The sequence below is a fragment of the Colletotrichum orchidophilum genome, assembly GCF_001831195.1.
Source record: "Colletotrichum orchidophilum strain IMI 309357 chromosome Unknown Scaffold_100.1, whole genome shotgun sequence".
Taxonomy (NCBI): domain Eukaryota; kingdom Fungi; phylum Ascomycota; class Sordariomycetes; order Glomerellales; family Glomerellaceae; genus Colletotrichum; species Colletotrichum orchidophilum.
Window position 1 is genome coordinate 452 of NW_019173056.1, and position 21,839 is coordinate 22,290.

At 53.8% G+C, this 21,839-nt stretch overlaps 4 protein-coding genes across 4 annotated transcripts; 2 read left to right on the top strand and 2 right to left on the bottom strand.

Annotated features, from left to right (window-relative positions):
• Positions 1–990: 990 nt before the first annotated feature.
• Positions 991–5,689, bottom strand: CORC01_10236 (uncharacterized protein; the record flags this gene model as incomplete). The annotated part of the gene is made up of 4 exons (XM_022621864.1): positions 991–4,751; positions 4,847–5,046; positions 5,261–5,339; positions 5,578–5,689. The coding sequence occupies 4 exons, from the start codon at positions 5,687–5,689 to the stop codon at positions 991–993; spliced, it is 4,152 nt and encodes a 1,383-aa protein (XP_022471580.1).
• Positions 5,690–9,958: 4,269 nt separating this feature from the next.
• CORC01_10237 (transmembrane GTPase fzo1) lies at positions 9,959–12,738 on the bottom strand (the record flags this gene model as incomplete). Its single annotated transcript, XM_022621865.1, has 2 exons — positions 9,959–10,320; positions 10,377–12,738. 2 exons carry the CDS (start codon positions 12,736–12,738, stop codon positions 9,959–9,961), a joined length of 2,724 nt encoding a protein of 907 aa, XP_022471581.1.
• Positions 12,739–13,302: 564 nt separating this feature from the next.
• Positions 13,303–14,213, top strand: CORC01_10238 (uncharacterized protein; the record flags this gene model as incomplete). Its single annotated transcript, XM_022621866.1, has 5 exons — positions 13,303–13,308; positions 13,364–13,564; positions 13,651–13,698; positions 13,760–14,017; positions 14,073–14,213. The coding sequence occupies 5 exons, from the start codon at positions 13,303–13,305 to the stop codon at positions 14,211–14,213; spliced, it is 654 nt and encodes a 217-aa protein (XP_022471582.1).
• A 3,339-nt stretch (positions 14,214–17,552) lies between these two features.
• Positions 17,553–19,365, top strand: CORC01_10239 (protein phosphatase 2C; the record flags this gene model as incomplete). The annotated part of the gene is made up of 2 exons (XM_022621867.1): positions 17,553–18,809; positions 18,862–19,365. 2 exons carry the CDS (start codon positions 17,553–17,555, stop codon positions 19,363–19,365), a joined length of 1,761 nt encoding a protein of 586 aa, XP_022471583.1.
• Positions 19,366–21,839: the final 2,474 nt, after the last annotated feature.

Below are 21,839 nucleotides of genomic sequence, written 5' to 3' on the forward strand. Positions count from 1 at the left end.
AGCCGTGACAGGTCTGAAAGTCGAATTCGGAATGAGCCATCGCAACTGATGACCCTCCCCCCTGCCCGTCCCTATGCAATGCCGTTAGCTGGTAAAGTATCAAAAGTCTGTCTTGCTCCCCCAGAGTCGAATCTTTACCAAAATAGCGGCGAGGCCCACATGCTTCACATTATCATTGAAATTACCACAAGCAAGGAGCACCAGCGTGAAGTCAGATATCTGCATCTCAATTGACGCCTCCACAGAGGACCGACCGAGTTCATCTAAAAACATAGCGTTTCCAGCGCTGCTTCCGCCGAGTTGGTAGGTAGTATGTACAATCAAGAAGTCTCCTACACAGGGCGGCATCGGACGCGCCAACCGACTCGAGATGTGGTCCTACAAACGCGATCCTCTTTTCAAATTTTCTCGTCCGTCTCTCCGGGCCGGTCGTCGAAATGGTTCTTCTCCAATCACACACCGGCCCTCCTTCCAAAGACTCGTCTCCAAACTGAATAATCCCCGGTTGAGGGGTGGTATCATTTCCTGACTGAAGCGAAGTGCAAGAATTAGGAAATCACAAAGGTGAGTGTAAAAGGCGTTGGGCCATAAAATTATTGCCTATTAATAGTAGAAGGCGTGTGAGGCGTATGTGTGAAGTGTGGGTAGTAGGTAATGTAGTTGAGCAAGCGCATCCGTTCTTTGTTTGCTCATTGCTCTCGCTTGGTATTGGGTGTATGTGGTGGCTGGTGAGGCAGGAAATGGACCATGCGAACGACTCGAGGTCAATGGTCAAAAAGAATGGTGACAAAAAGGAAAGGCGGTTGGCCGGTTGGTAATGGGTGCTTGGGAAAGGTTGGAAAAAAGGTTGGGGTATAATAGAAAAGGGCGGGCAAAAGGATGTCCTAAAGTTTGATGAAGTAATGTGGGTGTCGATGTCGTATTTACTGTCCAAAGGAACTATGACTTTGATGCGCGTCTTGAAGAACTGCAAACTTGTGAGCATAGGCTTTATAAACGCTGGGGGTATGGGCTTGACTCACTGTGTAATACATTCATCTGTCCGGCGCGATCTTCGCACGCAACCTGCAAGCCTGAGCCCTCGACTAGGTCAAGGCAAATACTGTTAGGCAGCTCCTGGATTTCCATGTCGGGAATATAGGGCACCCGAAAGTCCGAGAGATGGTATCTCTTGACTCCGGTACCTGTAGGCTGCTTGTTCTTGGCGGCGGTGCCGGCTGCGACGGCGCTCAAGATCAGGAACCCCTGGGAGTCAAGGCACATGCTGCGACGCTTCCACAGCAGGTTGTCTGGGAACTGGACGTTGACGTCTCCCATAAATGCCTCGATGGTGGGCTGCTGGAGGCGGGCCACCTCCAATGCGTCCTCCTCCTGAACTGTGGGAGAGATGGCAGTGGGGGTCATGGTCTTGCCACGCCCAGCACTGCTCAGAGATGACGAAAGGCGACGCATGAAACGACCTGCGCGGCCCTTCTTCTTGTCACTAGCAGTGGATTTGCTGTCGTCGCCAGAACCACTGCCCTCAGTGAACATGGACGGAGACATGGCACCACTCATGTCGTTCTCCTTGCTAATGGAAGACCGACGGCTGCTGATCGAGAGACGGCGACCACCAGAGTTTGCATGAGTCGAGGGTGGTCTTGAGGGCGACTTTGAGCCAGGTGACATGGGTAGGGGGGCGGTCAACGCTTCAGCGGACGGTGAAGTGAGTGATTTGCGACGGTCCTTGATGAAGTCCCTCATGATGCTAAGAGATGAGCGTCGCGGCGCTTCTTCGACATCGTCCTTGGGGTCGATGGACTGAGAGCGGCGCTTCTCCTTTGACAGTCTTCGTTCTTGAATGGTCTCTTTGGAGGATTCCACTTTGGCCAGATTGGCTGGCGGGAGCGGCAGTGCGGCCATCTGATGATCGACAACCAACGGCGACACCTTGAGATCAAGTCGTTCGAACTCGGAAGGATTTTTTGGCGGCTCAGGCGCCTTGCCGGTCTGGCTGGGGTCGCGAATGATTCGCGCCGTAACAGAGATGGATTCTGGTTGACTCCTGGGCGGATTGCTGCCAGGCATCTCAAACATCGAGAGCCTGTTTGCCATGGATCCCGACCTACCTCGGCCGGCTGCCTCTGGAGACGACTCCTGCGAATCAGTCATGATAGGGGGCACAGGACTGGCGCCACGGGTCGAAGGCCTCGTCCCATCGACAACAGAAGGGGAGCGAGATGGCGACTCACGAACGCTTCCCCTCTTCACGGCAAAGAATGCTGAAGATGGCCTCGGAGCCTTCAGACTGCTCGTGTCCGCTTCAACACCGGGTGCATGAGCAGATAGCTTTTCCAGGGCCTTGATACGTTGGGATATGCTGGATCCGATCTTGTTGGGCTGGTTTGGCTTTAAATGATTGTTGCCTTGTTGCTGGGTAATCTTGTGTAAAAAGGCTGCGCCAGAAGAGATCGATCTCTGGCTTTGGGCCTGTGCTACATCTGCAGCTGTGAGCCCCCGCACTGGGTTCGAAATAGTGCGGACAACGCCGCGCGAAGTCGGCCTGCTGGCGTTCTGGATTGCCGGGCTTGGGAAGACTGGGGTGATAGGCGATTTGGAAACAGTGACGTGCTGTGCTTGCTCAACCGTAGCAGAGTGCAGTTCATCCATCAAGTCCTCATCGTCGGAGATACTGGCGTCTGCCCGCTTCTCAGGTACTTCCAGATCGGTCCGGATCGGTTGAACGAGGGATCTTCGCTTGGACACCTCCGAGGCTGCCGGAACTTCCTCACTAACACTGCCGTGCTCCTCTACAGCGGTAGGCAATGGTTCTGTGGATAGCTGTTCTTCAGGCGAGACAATGCTGGGCACTTCGAAACTCGCAGCTGACCTGAGATCCTGCGTCGAAAACTTAGATCGAGGAACTTTGAGTCCTGGCGAACGAGGAGATAGCGGCGATTTCGGCGATACTGCCGTTTGCGCGGGAACGGTGTCACGTTTCTCAACGTCCAGGGGCTCTGGCTTTGTTGGCTCGACGGGAGGCTTTGGTTGAGTTGGGCTCGTGGAAAACTTGGAAATTGGTAAGCTGAAGGTGGGCGATAATTTGGATTGTTGAGCCTTGACTGCTACCTTCTCAGTCTCAATTTGTTGTTCCATGGGCTGGGCGACCTCGGGGGTTTCCAGTCGCCCAGTGGCAAGTTCTTGTGTAGCGGCCTCGGGGGTCTCTTCCTTGTACTCGGTCGGGTTCTCGTCGGCAACTATGGCTTGCTTGGGTTCGGGAACTTCTATTGGGGCGTTTTCGGGGGAGTCGGTAACTTCGTCTTGGGTCGTGGGGATGAAGTCAACGACCCGCTCGGCATCATATTGCTTCTCTTTGATATCAGCCGCGGGCTCCTTTGATTCAGGGGCAGCAGCCTTTTCGTGGATAGAAGCCGGCTCAACCCCCGCCTCCGGCTCGACGTCCTTGTGCGCCTCAATCGTGTCCGTATCAGCATCAAGTTTCTTATCCTCGAGTTCCTTTACTGTCTCTTCGGTGGACTCGGATAGCGACGATGCCTTGGTCGACTGGTCGGGTTCGGAAGACGCCATGATGGGTGACGCAGGGTGAGAGTCGCTCTGAGTAAACTCAGAGGCCACGTCGGTGTGGATCGAGACCGATGATGCGTTGACAACAATACCAGAATCCGCCTTATAGACCGAAAGTCGCTTCTCGCCGTCTTCGTCATCCGCTTCGGTAGCAAGGGTCTGCTCGGGTACCTCCTCAATGTGTTCGACAGGCTGAACCTTTTCCGAGGTAACCTCCTTGGCAGGGGCATCGACGACAGGGGTAGAGGCGGTTTGTTGATTCATTTTCTTCTTCTTTTCCCTCAGTTGCATCGCCTTCATCAGACGCGCCTTTTCAGGCGTCATGACTTGCTTGGTGGAAAGGGTGGTGAAGGACGGCATCGCGGATTTAATTGAAGCGCCCGAGCTCGTTGTGGGTCGCCCAGAACTCGTGTGTGGCCTAACGAGTTCATCAACCTGGGAAATGGGGTCCCCGTCGGGTAGGGGTATTGAAGTGGCGGCCAAGGAGATTTCGATTGTTTCGTCGGGGTGGGCTGGTTCGGCAGGATCCAGAGTATTTTCCTTGGACTTTCCCTTTTTGGAACCCTTGGAAAATAGCTTGAAGCCAGAGGGCATCTGCGAAATTGGTCTGAATGCGGGCCCCACAGCAGCGGTTCCTGTGCGAGCACGGCCGGCAACGTCGAGAGATGGTCGTGGGGCAAGTTTGACTCTGGGTTTGCCATAGGTATAAGATGAAGAAGAATAAAGTTCGGGTCGTAGGGATTGCGATGACATGCGGCGTCCTTCGTCTACCGATTTCGAAGGCGAAGGCGGTCTGGCGCCAACAAATTCGGGCGGCTCCAAGGATGTAGAAAACTTGCTTTCTTCTGGCGAATTTGCGAGCTCGGCATTCAGCGTCACGGGCGGGCCTTCGATTGGCGATTTCGGGGCTTCTGTCGATTCCTCCGTCGCATCCTCTACCAGGTTTTCGGGACCAGTAGATTTCCGCTTGCTTGCTCTTTGTTCTTCCTCTTCCTCTTCTGCAATTTCCATTAACCGTCTCCTTCTCAAGGAGCTTGTTGAGGATGAGGTCGATCCAGACGCAGCGTGCAAGGAGCAGGCGGCAGACAACTTTGTGTCCTTGAGCTCCTTCGCGGAAGCTATCGAGAAATCGGTGTTGTATGGCGCGAACCGCTCGCACACGGCATTGAAATGGACAGTGACTCGCGCTGCAAGTGACGCATAGGAGGTCAGGTCAGCTTCATCTCCCAATGGAATGGGGGATAACCCAAGATAATGCGCCACTGTTTGGAGACAAACCCACCTTGTACAAGTCGAGAACAATCTTCGGGAAGATATTTGATGATTACGTTCCGGCGTCGGTACCTCAGAAAGCCAAATAAGGGCGAGTGGTCCTCGTTGTCATTCTCGAATTGGGCGATGTTGTTCCGGATCTCTACAATGCCACCATTCCCACGGCCCAGTAGTTCAACGTCATCGCGACTCGCATACTTGAGGAGGAACCTATATGGCGCGATAGTTCATGACGTTGGTCAGCCTACGTGAATCCAACGGCGCCTCAACGGCAAGCAATGAGACAAGGGGATTTGCATGGTGAGATATATAAGAGCAAGCGGCGTGTAGCCGGTGGGCGGCTCCGACTTGGCAATAGGTGACGGGCACGGAGGAGATGATTGTGCGCTCTACGACAGTGGGAATAAAAGGGAGGGGATCATACCATCCTCCTGGTTCAGCAACGGCAGCGTCATGGGCCTCCTTGACCTTGGGGTCGTCCAGACCATTGAGCGACATCCTCCCTGTCGCCTTGGCGAGCTACGGATAGCACAAAGGGAGGGTTTGTGGTCGTCGTTGTCCACGTCGGTAGTCGTCTCGGGCGCGTGGTGGGCAAGGTTTGCGCTGCGACTGGGAGCCGGGAGCTGTACGGACGTAGCTGAGGCTGGTATCCGGAGGGCCGCAGGGCGAAATCGGGTGGGTTCAGACGGAGGACCAAAAAGTGGTTCGGAAGGGGGTTTTTTGTCGCTTAGTAGGCCGGACCGATGGCGGTTGCGATTTTCAGGGGTAAGGCTGAAGAGTGCAGCGGCGACAGCAGCAGCGGCAAAGGCGGCGACATGTAGAGCAGGCCAAGGGGTATGGGCAAGCCGGACATGGGCACCAAGAAGTGTCGTGAAGAAAGAGGGGCAGCACCAAAAAGCGACACAGGCAGAAGAAAGCGTGTCTGGCCCTTTGTTGTAAAGACGAGGGTTGAGAAGGGAGATTTGGGTCGTCTATGGGAAATGCGACAGGAAAGAGAGAGTGGGAAATGGTCGTGCTTGAGCCACGGACCTCGACAAGGGGAACCTCTTGGTAGATGCCGGGAGAGAGAGGACGGGAGGGGTGTTTTGGGCGCCTGTCTACTGTAATGTAGTGCAGGTAGGCCCTATGTAAGGCAGTGATAGTCCGGTCTGGTCCAGTTCGCGTCTGCCGGCTCGCGGGGGGGGGGGGGGTGTGTGTGAAGTCGTATTGTTGCACCAATTTGCTGCAGGTGAGGTGGTGGTCGACGCGCGGGATGAGAATGCAGTGCAGCAGGCAGTATATACTGCGCACCAAGTACCAAGGTAGGTAATGAAAGGAAAGACTAAGAGGGAGAGGTACGAACGGCGAGGCACCTCTGGAGGTGAGGGTAGCTAAGGTAGCAAGGTAGCATGAATGGAGAGAAGGGTAATTACGGCTCGACCGCGGCAAGGGCAGCAAAGTAAAGAAAGGCGCAAATGAAGAATTGGAATTTGGATCCGATTAGTACGACTGAAGAGCTGCGGGTCTGAAGGTTGAGGACAACAGGGGGTCCAAAAGAAGGCAAGGTAGGGTACCTAGGGGGGAAGGAACAATGATAAGGATAAGGAGGAGGGAAGGAAAAACTATCTAGGTAGAGCTGCGGTGGTGTATCTGAAGTCGCGAATTGAGGCAGCGTCTCGTGGACGATCGAAGCTGACAGTAGAAAAAGTAAGGTACGGGGTGGAAAGAAAGGGGAGGGGGGTGGATAGGAGAAAGAAGCGACAGAACTTCTTTTACTTGACAAGTCTCAACGAAGGGAACCCCAACTTTGTGTCTCTCCGTACAGCAGTGCAGGCTGGCAGGGAAGGGAAGGGCACCAAAAAGAGTGTGCCACTGCCGCCTTCCTCCAATGCCTTGGTACAGATACCCCGCCTTCAATTGGCTTATTGGCTTAGTAAACCCCTCTGCTTCCAGTCTCTGGACATCAACTTCAAGTTCGTACTACTAACCACCTACCACACCCGCACCGCTCCTGCAGCTGCAACTAAAGCACCTTGCGCCACCCGGCCTCGGGCCCCCTAGATCTTCTCCCTTTGGGGGTCCCTTTGGCGGGCTTAGGGGAAGAGGATCAACTTTGGGATACAAGTAAACACGGCAAGGGGGAAAGCGCGGAATTCTTTAGAGCAAGACGAAGACGAAGGGAGGCGGATGGACGATGCCAACAACGATGATGCCAATCCTAGTAGCCAATCGTATGCTGTCATTGGTCAGTAACGCACGGGGCATCTCCGTTCTCCAGCAAATCGCTCCCCTCCAACTCGAACTGATCGCTGAGCGAAAGGAACTCTGTTGATGATGGCAAGTTGGGGGTTCTTGGCCCTTGTCTGCATCTCATTAGCCACAAACTGATGCGTCCCAAGACTAGCCCGGTGAGTCTGCATGGGGGCTTTTCCAACGAGAACCGTTGGGTTTTTTGGCCAATGACCAAACAAAACATTGCGTTCCAGTGCCCCCTATCCTCTGCCGTCATTTTGCGCCACAGTTCGCCGCTACTGGAAAGCTTGCTAGGGGGGGACAAAGCGACGCCATCTTGTCGTTCGCCGCCAGCCCACGTAAGTTCCTCTCTGACACTATTTTGGCCGCGAAAATCACCCCGAGGGAGGACAGAAAGAGTCAGGTCGAGACACCGGTCAAGACTCAGAATGACAAGAGACAAAAAAGAATCTAAGAAAAGATACGCCCAGCATAAGCGGACGGACAAAAACGTGGCAGGTCCGGGGGAGGGAGGCCAATGAAACGTCCAATGCTGCCACCGGAGTCTCGGAACCTGAGTAAGCTGCACATGTATGCCACGCTCACTGGATGATGCGGGCAGCTGGATGGCCTCTTGACTAAGGAGAGGCCCCAAGAAGCACGGGATATTGAAACTGCTTCGCGATACCCGCGTCGCAAATTGGACGACATGCGACGAATGGGTCTCCGGGGGCACCTATGTTCTTGGACCATCCATTCACACGAGTGGACGTCGCATTGTTATTTTTTGTTTTGTTATCGCAACATAATCCGCTCCTCCAACGCGAAAGAGGTTACCGTTGCCGACGAACACCAGTGACGCAAGTTCAGGAATAAGAAGAACTATGGCGGGACGAGCAGAGTTCGTCCCTTCGGAATGATCTCCGTACGTAGTATGCCACCACGACGTGATCGACCCTTCTTCTTTCTGTTTTTAGCAAAACTCTGAGCCAAAAACCCCAGGCTTGACCCACGCCACCCTGGCCAATTCGTGACTTGATGGACTGCGAAGTGGAGGGAGGAGAAGGCTTTCTGTGTCTTGCTTCAACGACACCACAACGTCTCCAAACTAGAATCCTTCGCATCGCCGCAGAACCAAGGCCATCGTCGTTGTCGACGAGAACACCCTCTCCTCATGCATCCACATTACAATACTGAGTACCTAGGGCGGTATGAATTGAAATCCACCGTACGGATACACCTCTGCCTCCATCGACCCTGCGCTATGACCGCCCTCCAATCCACCACGGCGTGCCTACCAAAGAAGCCCAGGTGCGGAAATGAGAATCAAATCAAAAGTTCGTCGAATCACCACAAGGCCCCGTAGGCCGTGCTTGAGAATAATCTCTCACCCCAATCTCTCCATACCGTTCCCTTCCACTGCCCAGGAACCGATTACCGCAGCCATTCAAAGTTCAAATGCGCGGGTCTCTCGTCTCCAAAAATGGCCCTTTCCCTTTCTCGGACTCGTTTCCTACCTCCTTCATCTTTCTAGAAGTTCCCTTATCCAGTTGAAGGGGGGCAAGGACTAGGTAGGGGTACTCCTCTTCAGCGCATGTTGTCCGTTAGCATTTGTCAGTGTTTCGGACGATGCAGCTCAAATTAACCTCCGATCTCTCTCATCCCATCTCAACACAATGCTAGCCATGGTACGGGTATTGCGGACCTCTCTCTTGGGAACAGAACAGCCAGCAACCAACGGGAAGCCTTCTGTTTCCAGTGTACGAAGTACACGAGGGGCTGGACCTCGAAAACCTCAGATAAAGTGCCTGCAGCTTCTAGCGTGCAGCATGCAGCGCGCATATCCCCGCCCTCTCCTGCAAGCATAAATAAGATGCACAAAACGGACGGATTCCATCCACCATGAACCACTGCAGGGCGTGGTCAAAGCAGAATGAATAGCTACTGACTAACTACGGATGCCCAGGTAACTAAGACTGCCCCAGAGCCGTCTTCATCAGTTACCAAACTCTTGTATCCGTATAACCACTTAGCACTTCATGAATCGAGGGGTTCATCTAAATATTCTGCACGATTCAAACGATGAAGAGAGGGGCAGCGGAGAGCTCCATCCCAGGAGCGGGAGACTTATTCTTACCCGCAGGGCCCACCGCAGGTGTGAAATTCTTTTTCCGGCTTCTTTGATAGAAGTTTAAAAAGAGATGACGATCTCAGGAGGAGGGAGTGGGGACGGAGAGTCCATATTAGTGACCACACACGCGCTGATGCTATGAGAACTGGGAGCTCAGAAAGGGCCCAAGGGGGGGGGACTTGAAAGAAGGGCCCAGCGGCGCGCCGGTGCTAGCTGGCACCGGTTTGCAACTCCGAACGGGGCTTCGGCAGCGTGCACGCTACGTAAGCAGCGGAGGAGGAGGGAGATTACACTCATCTTCCCGTCCCTTTTACCTGAACACCCGAAAGTGCCGCCGCCGGCGGGTCGGTCGATTCGGACCGTAGGCCCGAGCTGAGATGAGCGGACGCATCGTTCGGACTGAAGTCCGTCCTTCGTGCTTCAAGTGCCGGCTGAAACAGAGCCTTGAAGCCCTTTACTGGGAAAGCTACCGACTAAAGAGGACTACGAACTCCGATAACGACATGGATGATACTTTGTGTATATCAAGAATTAGGGGTTTTTTTTTTTTTGCCTCTACGTATATGCCTATCGTCGCGTGTTCTAAACAACACACTTTTTGGGGGGTGAAAAGGGGGAATAAACTCAGGTATAGATGCGTACAGGAATCGAGCAAGGATCGATTGAGGGGAGACCCGTTGTCAAAAAACCGAACGTAAACGCCGTTTTCCATGCTATCATAAGGTATAGTTGCCACATAAACATGGAATCGAGATGGGTATTTCTTCTTCTTTTTCTTCTCTAGTGAAGGCCGGCACCGACGGCGCCCGGCGGCGGGGCGTCCAGGTCGACGCCCTCGACGACGGTCCTCTGCTGCGCGCTGTTACGGACGAGGTTGCCAAAGTATTTGAGCGCGACCTCGCTTTCCTGGCGGACCTTGAGCGTCTCCTCGCGTCGCTTGCCCAGGTCCTTGACCGACTGCTCGAGGCCGACGCGGAGGTTGTCTGCAGGGAAGCGCAAGACCTTGCGAACTGAACCAGAGATGCGGGTCGAGTTCGTGTGCACGTAGTCGACTGCCTCCAGCTGAGCCGCAATCTTGGTGGAAAGCCGGTGGGGTAGAGAGTTCGGGATCTGGTTGAGAATGTAGGCGGCGGCTGCGAACGCTACGGGTATTGTTAGTTTGATATGCTGCTAGCAACAAATGAGATGAAAAACTTACAAGCTGCAACAATGGCGGGGATAATGAGGCGACGCAAGTTGTCGTTGCCCATGATCTTCGCTGCGCTCAACGCGTGGTCCAACCAGCCGCTGCTACCCATCATGCGAGGAACAAGAGCTCCTGCGACAGTGAGAGCCATTCCCGTACCTGCCACCTTCTCCTGCTTCTGGACTATTGTGTGCCAGTCGACAAAGTCCCAGATTTCAGTGGGGACATCAATATTGCGTGCCACGGAGTCGCGCTTTCTCTTGAACATGACGTCGGGCCGGAACACCAGGCTTTGATAGTCGTCGCCAAGATGCATGATGCCGAGCTGCTTGATGGCATTGACGCCACCAACCGTCTTCGTCTTTGCGTGTTCTTCGCAGGCAACAACCGACTCATGAATGTAGGACATCATGGCTTCCTTCAGCTCTTCCGCGTACTCGAACGCATTAAAGATGCCCCGGTAAGGAACGCCGTGGTTGTTGTCCCCAGCATGGTCGATAGACGCGCTGAGGGTCGTCCGCGTGTAGTCGTAAACCTCCTTGCACGTCCCCTCGGTGATCTTATCAATCTCGTCGCCAACCTGCGCAGTTGCCTTCCTGCTTGACTCGAGCTGAGGCTCAATCTCCTTGAGTTCCTGAATGACTCGGTCAAGTTCGGAGTTGGCAACCTCTGAGTTGACATTGGCCAGGACGTGGACGTCGTTTAAAATGTTGAGCAAGTAGGTCTTGGCCGGTGCCAGCTTGGATCGGGCGCGCTTCTCAAGAACGAACCTTCGCAGCGACTGCTCGAGGTTTTCAAAGTCTCGGATCTTCTCAACATCCTTACCCTTTCCCTTCGGATCGTCACCGGGGTCGTCACCGCCGCCTCCACCACTGCCCCCACCAGAGGGTCCGCCTGGCGGTGCAGGAGCTGTAGGAACAGCATTACTCGAGACGAAGTGAACCAGTTCCGAAGATTCCTTGTGCGTCCTGGGACTTAGCCCGTGAATCTGGTCGAGAATCATCTTCTGGCACCTGTTCTTGTCTCTGATGTTGTCATAGCCGTTCACCACAATAAAGAGGTATGCCTTCTCGGCGGCGGCTGCCCAGATGAACTCCTTTGCTGTCATGGTGAAGTGATTGGCAGCTGATACCACGAAGACGACAACATCGATTTCCTCCTGGCGGGCAAAAACAGCCGTCGTTTTGGTTGTATCAGAGTTGAGACCCGGGGCATCGATCAGAGCAATGTCCACCACACCATTGTTCAGTAAAGATTCGTCGATGGTTCGTACGTCCTTCACATAGACCTTGCACTGAGTGTATTTTTCGTTGTCCACCACAAGCTCCTCAAGCTGCGCCAGCTTGTAAACGTCGTATGTGCTCTCGTCATGGCGGTCATAGTTGGCATCCTTGTGGACGGCATGCACCTCCTCAAGGCCTCCATTCTCCCTTGCGTCCAAAACCTCACAAAAGATTGCCGTGCAAGGCTGTTGATCCTCGGGAAGAACCTTTCTTCGGAGAAGGGCATTGCAGAAAGTCGATTTCCCGGCGTTTAGATCACCAGTGATCAAGACTTTGCTGGAGGTATCTTCAATTCGTTCTCGGAGGTTGAGTAGATGTCGGACGCTAGAGCTGATCTTGCCATCCAGAAGGGAGGCAATGGAGCCCTTCTCCAGGGAGTGGACAAGCTCCGCCTGGTGAAGCGAGCCCAGCTTGAGGTCCAATTTGAGAACCGAGAAGTCCTGAGCGATTTGAGGAGTGACGAGTCGCGGCTCTTCCGGTGCACGTTTCTCCTGGGCCCTGCTCGACTCGGCACTCTCGCGGGCTTCTAGCGATGTAAAGGATCGTCGTAAGGATGGGGGAGCGGTCGGAGACGACGGAACGGACGAGGCGGAGGCAGACGCGGGGGCTTCGCCGATGGTCGAATACGAGTGTGACGGAGCAGGGCGTGCTCCCTCTGCTCGCTGGACAGAAGGATAATGCGCTGGCCAGGACACATTCATCTCTTGTAACTCCTTCAAAAGTTCAATGACCTTGTTGATCGATCGACCCAGCGTCACTCTGTGTGCATTGTACCACAGCTGGTGGATAGCGCCGGCTTGGCTGCGCCGGTCAGCTTCGGAGAGCTGGCCATTGACAGGAGTCGGGATGTGTCGGTCGCCAGAGGATGTCATGGCGTCGCCGTTCGCGATGCTGCCGCCGTAGCCAGAGTCGTTTTCGAGTAGCGACTGGAGATGCGCTGCATGTGCAGAGGTGGAGCCGGATCCAACGGTCATGAACTGCGGTGGCCTGCTCGATGACGGCACCGGCTGGTAGGGAGCGTCGTTTTCGTCCTTCTCAACTTCCTGGTCCATAGGGGCCTTGCCTTTCTTTGAGAAATAATCTTGGCTCATTTTCGGTCGGTCGATGGTGGAAGCAGCATGGTCGAGCAATAGTATGATAGGTGAAGGAGAAAGGGGGATTTGTTTGGGAGGCGGCGAAGTTTTAGCGTACCAGGTCGAGAATGTTTTTTAGGGAGGCTCGTCATGTACGGATCTCCCAGCGCATGATTTTGGGCGGAGCGGCAAATTTCCCACCACCCTTTGTCGCGGCGCTTCGCCCATTGGCTCAAAAATCGAGTCGGAAAATGCCGCCGCCATCTTGAGGCCGAGCTGCCACGCTACCTACCCGCCTTATCTAATCACCTCGGACCTCTCAGCGGGTCAGCGCAATCGGTCTGAGCAGTCACTGGCACCAGTGGTTTCCTTGGAAGTTACCTAACGCTATGCCAAGCTATTGTACGTACCCATGTCCGTTCCGTGAGTGCCAGGCAACCTGAATATCAATCAACCTCCACTGCCGACTCCTCTTCACGATATCGACACAATCGCTGCCATCGCCCTCTTGAGCGCCTCGTTGCTGCTATCTCGATACACACTATTTCATCCGTCCCAAAACGATCGCGCCCAGCCGCCACGATGAATGTATGCTCCGCGCACCTTTCCCTGCCACGACTCGACTGCTGACCCTGTTGGTTAGATTCTGGAATGGGCGTTTGGCAAGCGAATGACGCCAGCGGAGCGTCTGCGCAAGAACCAGCGCATGCTTGATAAGGCGATCCGAGAATTGGACCAGGTCCGAACCAAGTTGGAGAAGCAGGAGAAGCAGCTCATCACCCAGATCAAGCAAAGCGCCCAGAAGGGACAAATGGGCGCTTGCAAGATCCAGGCCAAGGATCTGGTCAGGACAAGAAGGCAAGGAGTAATGAACTCCATGGTTATACAGTGCACAACCCGGCTGACTGCCGTTGCAGATATATCGAAAAGTTCTACGGCATGCGCAGCCAATTGCAAAAGATCTCTCTCCGGCTGCAGGTATTATACACAGCAGATTACAAAGCCTCAAAGACATTTGACTGACGCATGTTTCTTACAGACCTATCGCACCAATGAACAAATGATGACGGCCATGAAGGGGGCAACCCAAGCTCTCGGCACCATGAACCGTTCGATGAACCTCCCCGCCCTTCAACGCATCGCCATGGAGTTCGAGCGCGAGAACGACATTATGGACCAGAGACAGGAGATGATGGATGACGTTATGGATGATGCCATGGATGTTGGTGCCGAGGAGGAAGGCGAGGAAGTTGTCGAGCAAGTTTTGGAAGAGATTGGGGTTGACTTAACGTCGGCGGTAAGTGCTCATGTCGAGGCAAGCGGTAGCCTACTAGCTAACTTTGATTGTGTAGCTGGGCGAAACACCATCCGGGATGCAAACGGCGGCCGTACCCGAAGGCAGAATTGCCCAAGCAGTTGGAGGAGGCGGAGGCGGAGGTGCGGATCCCGGCGACGACGACCTGCAGGCCCGCCTCGATAGCCTTCGGCGGTAGTCGCAGCAATGGCTAGTGGAGCGATCACGATATTTTGCGGACGACAGCGATGGATGACGGGGGGCCCGGAGCAGCTAGTTTGTTTTGTCACATATTGAACGGCGTCCCAGGATAAGGGAAGGCGAACTTTTTTCTCGAGCAAGGCTTCTAAATATGCAGTACGTCTGCCTCCTCAATGGGCGAGTTATTGATTGTCTATTGGTAGGTAAACCGGAACATTGCGTCATTCTTCTGTAGTTAGAATTTTGGCCCCGCTGAGACGTCTGCACTCTGCAAGGTCGAAAAACTATGAGGATACGCTTATGGAGATCAACATCTCAGCATCTCCTACCTTTGCCTGTTGGGAGCGTACTAGGAAGCCTAGCACGGTTTCGGCCCATCCCAATGGCATCAAATGCATCTGCCCTTTGTCGAGAAACGCATTACCTACATTATGGCGGTGATGGTCGATAATTCATAAACGCGGATTGCGTCCACAGTTTTTCTCGCGCACGCGGTGGTGTCTAAATTAGGTACCCAGTATGCAAAGGTGACTGAGAGCGATTTAGTGGTGAGAGGGAGGGCCTAGGCCAGTTGCTGCATCATAAGAATCATACAAGTCTACCGCTCGCAGAATGCCGCGTCGGCACTGATGGCCCGAGTCAGCGATACTGTCAGTCAAGCAGATGTGGGCCATGGTAAGGTAGGCTACCAGTATTCTGTAAGGTACTCCGTACCAAAGCAATCTACGTAAGGTATCTGTATTCTACGCCAGCCCAACCCAGCGAGGTGGGCTCTCAAGCGGGCCCCGATTTCCTGGAAGTTGGAACAATAGGTTGCCGGTCCCTATGAGGTTCCATGGAGGAATATATATACGGATACTTGATCGATACCTCAAGCAGGTACCCTTCCACACCCCGCTTGATCGGCAGGGTTTATATGCCAGCTGAGCTGTCACGCCAACACGTCGTGGCCAGCAAGAGCTGATCCGCTCACGCTCCCAGTAAGTACATGGGAACGATGAAGTATATAGGCAGTGTGATTATGTTTTTTTTTTTTTTTTTTAAAAACACATGTGTCGTGTAAATAAGCTTCATGATGACTTTCTTCTGTCATAGCAACTTGCGCTTTGGGCAGCTACCACGAAGTCCTCTATAGGCCCGTAATAAGATAGTCTCACCGCACAATTCTTAGCTTACGGCCAAAGGCTATCCTAGGTATCCGTACTTACAGTACAATGTACCTCGTGTCTTCAACATGGCATATGCGCATTGAAGGACGCAATGGCAATGTGTTCCTCGCGAGCGGCATGACTGGGAACCTTGGTTGAACATGTTCGTTTATGCGTTAAATGGGACGCCCGAACCCTGAGGATCCCAGACACTCAATCCACGTTTCTCCCTCTGAAAGTCTCTTGAAGGATGGTGCTTACCTAGCAGGATGCTGGCCTGCGGGACGGAATCTGATTTGGTACTTTGGCGCTGGTGATCGGCGAGAAAAACGCCAATTTGGACCTAGCAGCAATTCATTGGCTGGGTCTTGGAGTGAGGTCAGCGGTAGCCGTCCACTTTGAGATCGATACCACGTCCGTCACATCAGACGGAGATACCTAGGTACCCAAGGTAGGTAGTGAGAAGGCCAGATGGGGGTACCTTGGCGTGCTTGGTTTGAAGGAGCACGAGAAGAGTCTTTTTTCAAACGGCGTGTGAGACTGACTTGGTCTTCCTGCTCTATATTTCATCCCCCCTCTGTCCCTGCACATCATTCGGAGCATATGGCCGTCACGGTTTAAGGTAGCCAAGGACTCTCCAGACTTCAGACATATTTCACAAGAACAGTCGAAACCGCCGGCGTGCCCTTTGTTTCTTGGCTGGGGATTCGGTTTTCGCTGAACGCCACACAGACACTCGCCTCGCTTCATCTCGCCTCACCTACGACCTGACGCAGGTCATCACCGCCTCAAGTGAGACTTGACAACGCAGTACACCATAGAGTAGTGGAGCTCACGCCCCTGTTGGTGCCGTCCATCACTTGAGGTGCACTACTTGCGTCGCCGACTCTGTGTCACACAACTCTGCATTTCTCCCCCTTCATCGTCAAGTGCAGTGACAACCTTCTCTAGCTGCTCGCCTACCTCAGCCCTACAAGGATTTGAGATGCTGGGCAACATTGAGACTATAAGACTATCTTCAGCTGTTGCAATACCTGCCGTGACTAAGGTAGGTACCAAACAGAGACTCTCGATTCAAGGTGGTGACAACAACCTTGAGTGAGAAGCTGTGGCAAGGGTAGGCAGCCAAAGGAAAGCCCCATAACAAAGAGCAGGTAAGGTAAGCGCCGCTAAAACGAAGGGACCCTGCAAGCCTTTTTTTTTTTTAATCACCTTCCTTGCCCTTCCCCTCCAACCTGGCCAACTGCCCCCTCCCCCTCCTAGGCTGCTGCGGAGACACTGACCGAACGAGCCAGCACCAAGCGGGCAGCATTTCGCATCGCTCTTCCACAACCTCAACCTCTTTCTCTCTGCCGCCTACCTTAACTTGTTCTCAACACCAACCATTTCTATCCCTCCTCGAAGACGTTGCAGTCCTTGCCATCTCGCCTGGCAGACTCCAAAGTGCATCCCCGACCTCTCTGTTTTGCCATCCTCATCCAGCTCCAACCACGTCGTTCCGGCAATCCGAATCGCTGGGTACGTCACTCTGGTGAGTACTGCTGCTTCTACCCTTCTGGTTCCCCCTCCACCATCATTCAGCCAACCTACGTCACTTGTCATCCCAGACCACCCAAACACACAAACATCATACATCCCGCTATAGGCATCTGCTTGTTCCCGTATCTTCATCAAAAGTTTTTTTCTGGGCCTGCGCACAGCAGTTTCTGGGCATCTGGTTTTGCCACAAGACTGGCCGAGCACATACCCGCGCCGTCTTGAGATCCGACGTCAGTCACATAGCAACTAGCTGGCGCACTTTGTCGCCATACCGCCTGCCGTCCAGAGAACAGCGTCCTCCTCACTTGGCCCTTTTCATTCTATGCATCAATCCTCCTCAGCTCGGACCCGACCCTCTGCCTAGCCCCCGGTCGGCCTCGGACCATTCTGCCCCTCCATGAGCCCGTCGACCACTGATCCTCACTACCGTAGTCTAATACTGACGGTAACTTTATCAGACATCCATCTTCGCGACGTCGCATCTCCGACTTCCACAACGAACCCAACGAAGACAACCTTGTTGCAAACCCATCGTACTCGATTGAAGCTGCGTGCGGACCGGATTCTCTGGCGTCTTTTCGAGGTTTTTTAAACTGGCAGGAAGCAAGCGTCGCAGCCTCTCCAACCAGGGGAGTGGTCTGCTGACTAGAATGTTCGGCGGCTCTAGTTCGGCTGCTTCCAAGGCGGAGAGCGATCCAAAAGAGGACCGCAAGTCGCCTTCGCCCGAATCTGACAAGGGCGCCTCGGTTTCCCTCAAGTCAACCGACCAGGCTGCCAGCGGCGACAAGCGGAGTGGTAACAGTAGTCCTCCGGGACGGCAGCAGGATGGCGCCGCGGATAAGAAGCGCCGTGCCAGCGGTGTTCAGAGTAAGGCCGCGGGCCTGCTGGCTCATGCCAAGAACACCCTAAACTTTTCCCAGGTCGGCCGATCCAACTCGGATGTGAGCTCGCAGACCCCTCTCCAGAAGCTGGGTAAGCAGGACCCTGCTCTCGCCGTGCCTCAAGGCCAGCACAACAACTCGGCCGGTGACTCCATTCCCGGCCCGCGCTCCACCTTCCGTGTCGGTGTATGGGAGGACAGGAACAAAAAGTGCCGTCGCACCATGGAAGACACCCATGCCTTCCTATACAACTTTTTGCATACCCCGGCTCCTGCCATTGAAGGCAAGAAGAGCGACTCCGTGTCCGATGATAAAGATGCTTCCAGTCAGGACATGGTTGAGACGGACAATGGATATTTTGCCATCTTTGACGGCCACGCTGGCACATTTGCCGCTGATTGGTGTGGGAAAAAGCTTCACATCATACTGGAGGAAATAATCCGAAAGAACCCGAACGGCCCCATTCCCGAACTCCTCGACCAAACATTTACTTCTGTTGATGCACAGTTGGAAAAGCTCCCTCTTAAGAACAGTGGATGCACAGCTGCTGTCGCCGTGTTACGTTGGGAGGACCGGGTTCCGAGTGACCGCTCGGCGACCGGTTCTCAGGCTATCGCGCCAGCTACTGCGGCAGCCACCAAGGCTGCCAAGTTGACGTCAGAGGAAGCCACAGACGACAAGGCGACGCCGAGTGGTCCTGAGGCTACACATGCCAAACTGAAAAGTTCGGCAAGCCGGCAGCGCGTTCTCTACACGGCCAATGTTGGTGATGCCCGTATCATCCTCTGCCGTGGCGGTAAAGCGCTTCGTCTTTCGTATGATCACAAGGGCAGCGACGAGAATGAAGGAAAACGTATAGCCAATGCTGGTGGTTTGATACTCAATAACCGCGTCAATGGTGTTTTGGCTGTAACGAGAGCTCTTGGCGACACCTATATGAAGGATCTCGTCACTGGGCACCCGTACACCACCGAGACCGTCATTCAACCCGAGAGTGACGAGTTTATGATTATAGCTTGTGATGGAGTAAGTTTCGTGCTCTCAAAAGTAATGAAATGTGACTAATTTGTCTCTTCAGCTTTGGGACGTCTGTTCTGACCAAGAGGCTGTGGACCTTGTTCGCAACATCGAGGACCCGGTTGAAGCCTCGAAGCTTCTTGTTGACCACGCGCTGAATCGGTTTAGCACGGACAACTTGTCCTGTATGATTGTCCGCCTGGACAAGGACGCTTTGTTGGAGAGCCAGAATGACAAGGAGAACGCTATCGGAATCGAGCGTGCTCCGCCGAATCCAGCAAAGGTCAGCGAGTCTGAAAAGATCATTCGGGAGACAAAGCAAAAGATTGCAGAAGGTGGGACGCCGGCCATTGGTGTCTCGGCGAGCAATAGCGGACGTGGGCATGACCCTGCGTCGATTGACAATGGCGACTTCAAGCCGACAACGCTGGATGGGACCCTCGAGGAGGAGCCAGGACCGATTGATGACGGTCATTCCCCCGAGACTGCCCCAGACACAATTCCGGCCATTCTTCCGGCCGCGGTTGAGCAGACTGATGCTGCAGCACCCAAGAAGAGTTCTTAGAATTGGTTGAAAGGAGCAAAGTGAACAGTGGAGTCTCGTTAAAGTGGAATTTGGGCGTTGGTCTCGGTATCCGTTGGAGGGCAACCTTGACCGAGGCGGGAGGTGTTACGGCAGCTGATACACAATGCGGCATTCAAAGATGTCTGTTGGAGGAATTGTTTATTAGGAAGTTGGTGACGGAGCGGGGAGGCAAGTAGGCACAAGGCAAGGAGGCGCCCCATTGATGAAAAGGGCACCTATCGTAAGCTATATGTACACCTAGCTATCACAAGGCTTTGACTCGCGATTCCTGTCTTGTCCGCTGACTGTCTGTGAAACCAAATTGCTCACAAATTGCTCATACACGTGTACACGGGTGGCCTGGACCCGTTAGAGTATGCCTTGATTAATCAGACAAACAACACGTTGAGAAACTTTGCATGAGCCATCAATTCAAGCAGCTCTGAGCAACACCAGAGATACTGTCATTGGAAAATATGGGCGAAGCGGCCAATAGGGGCGGGCGGCACTGGGCCAAAGTTATGGAGCTTCCTGTACTATAAGAGTCAAGTAGCTTCTCCGCGCATCAGCTCGGGCCTTGAGCTACTCTGCGTGGCCGTCGCCTAGAGTCATGACCGACTGTTGGAGAGGGAATGATAAGATGGATGGATGAAATAAATCCACGCTGTAATTACGCATGGTATCCGTACCTGCATAGAGTTTCATTCTCCTGATCGATTCGGCCGAAAGAGGGGCGGGAACAGGTCCTATCAGTTCATATACTTACAACTGGGAGTTATTGGCAGCAATCTCAATTATGTTTTGATATTCTCCGGGCAGAAAAGACAAATTTAGGTAAGGAGTGAGGTCAAGTTGAGAACAAGGGGATGTATTCGGAGGGCACAATCACGAAGGCGGTGCGAACGGCCACTGACGCAGATGCCGGGCAGGAAGAAGCGGAACCAACTACCTTGTTGCCACGGATAGGAAAGCTCGGATGCAGAGGATGGAGAGAGAGAGGGAGCGAACGTGACATGGGATGCTGCGCCTCGAGCAAACGTAACCGCGAGGATGAGGAGCTTTGTCGCAAGTGACGGCGGCGGCGGCTGGGAAGCTGGAGGTTGAGGGGGGGTTTGAAATACGGGCTGACGAAAGAAGAGGTCGACTGTCAACGACCAGCGGCGTAGAACGAACTGGTAGTCCGGTACGATTGGATTGCAGGGATGGCATCTGGATGGAGAGAAGGGGCGGTCATCGAGTAGGAAGCTGAGCCGGAGGTGGGACGTTGAAAAGGTGTGTGGTACCGTTACCGGTTGGTCCGGGCTCTCGGATGGAACCTCGTCACATCATTGAATGGGAGGTACCCCAGTTTCGGGTTCCCCAGACTTTCTGTTCCGCTACTACTTTTTGCCAATCTCGGGGTGCAGGCTGGGTCACCGGATGCAAGAAAAAACGATGTTTCTTTCATGGTGGAATGGAAACGCGACGCGCAACAAGAATTGTCAAGGCTTGTGTTGGTCACCGGGCAGACGTCCCCAGGTGACCTCACCTTGCTCCAAACTGCCCATGTACGAGGTACACCGAAGGCACCGAGAGCTTCTGCTGGCATGGATGTCTCTCGCGTGCGTCTCTGGCGCGGCACCGTTCTATTGTTTGTCCACTTGCGCCCGCCTTGACGAAATGGCGGGTTGCTTGATGGTCCTTTTGGGGTGGTTCCTTTTTGGGGATTTGGAGAGGGGCACCAGGCAAGATCGGGAAGGCAGAAACGGTGTTTCCTTTTTTTTTTTTTGTGTTCTTTCTTTTACCTAAAGTTAATGATTAGTTTGGTTTGATTATGTACTCGATTTCAACGGTCGATGCACCAGACTGCCCAGTCGTCTCGTGTCCAGTTCTTGGCTACTAAATTGAGGGTTGGATGAAGTGTCATGAGCGAATAGACAATTCATTGCTAGAATTTCCCTACTTATTCTTTCATCTCAGTTCAGGTCCATGGCGTGCTAGACAATTTCACATTCTTGTGGTTGTAGTTCTTGTTACACAATCTTTTACACGCCATTTCCATCCCGTATTGCACCCTATTCCCAATCGCGCCAATCATGGCTGGAACAGAAGACATAAGGTACGGTACGGTACGCAACCCAATCAATCCCCGCCGCCGATAAGGAGGGGTGATCAGGCTGCTCGTTGTTTCTGCCTTTTTTTTGGGATCTCCTCGACTAAGGTGTTCGCGGCCAAGCCAGAAGGCAACAGGTCGGATAAGGTAGGTATTCTCGTACTTTTCCTTTTGGCGACTGACATCCATCAGAAGCCAGAGCCGAGTGCGAAGAGACGTAGAGTAGAGCAGGCTGCAGGGCGCACGGGGACCCATACGCCCTGTGTCTGAGAATTGTCTCCGCGAACACCAGATGAGGGATCGCAGCTTACGCTCCTGGCCTCGACAGCTTGGCCTCGAGCTTTCAGAGGGACGCAAGACACACAGTCCTCGGCAGAGAGGG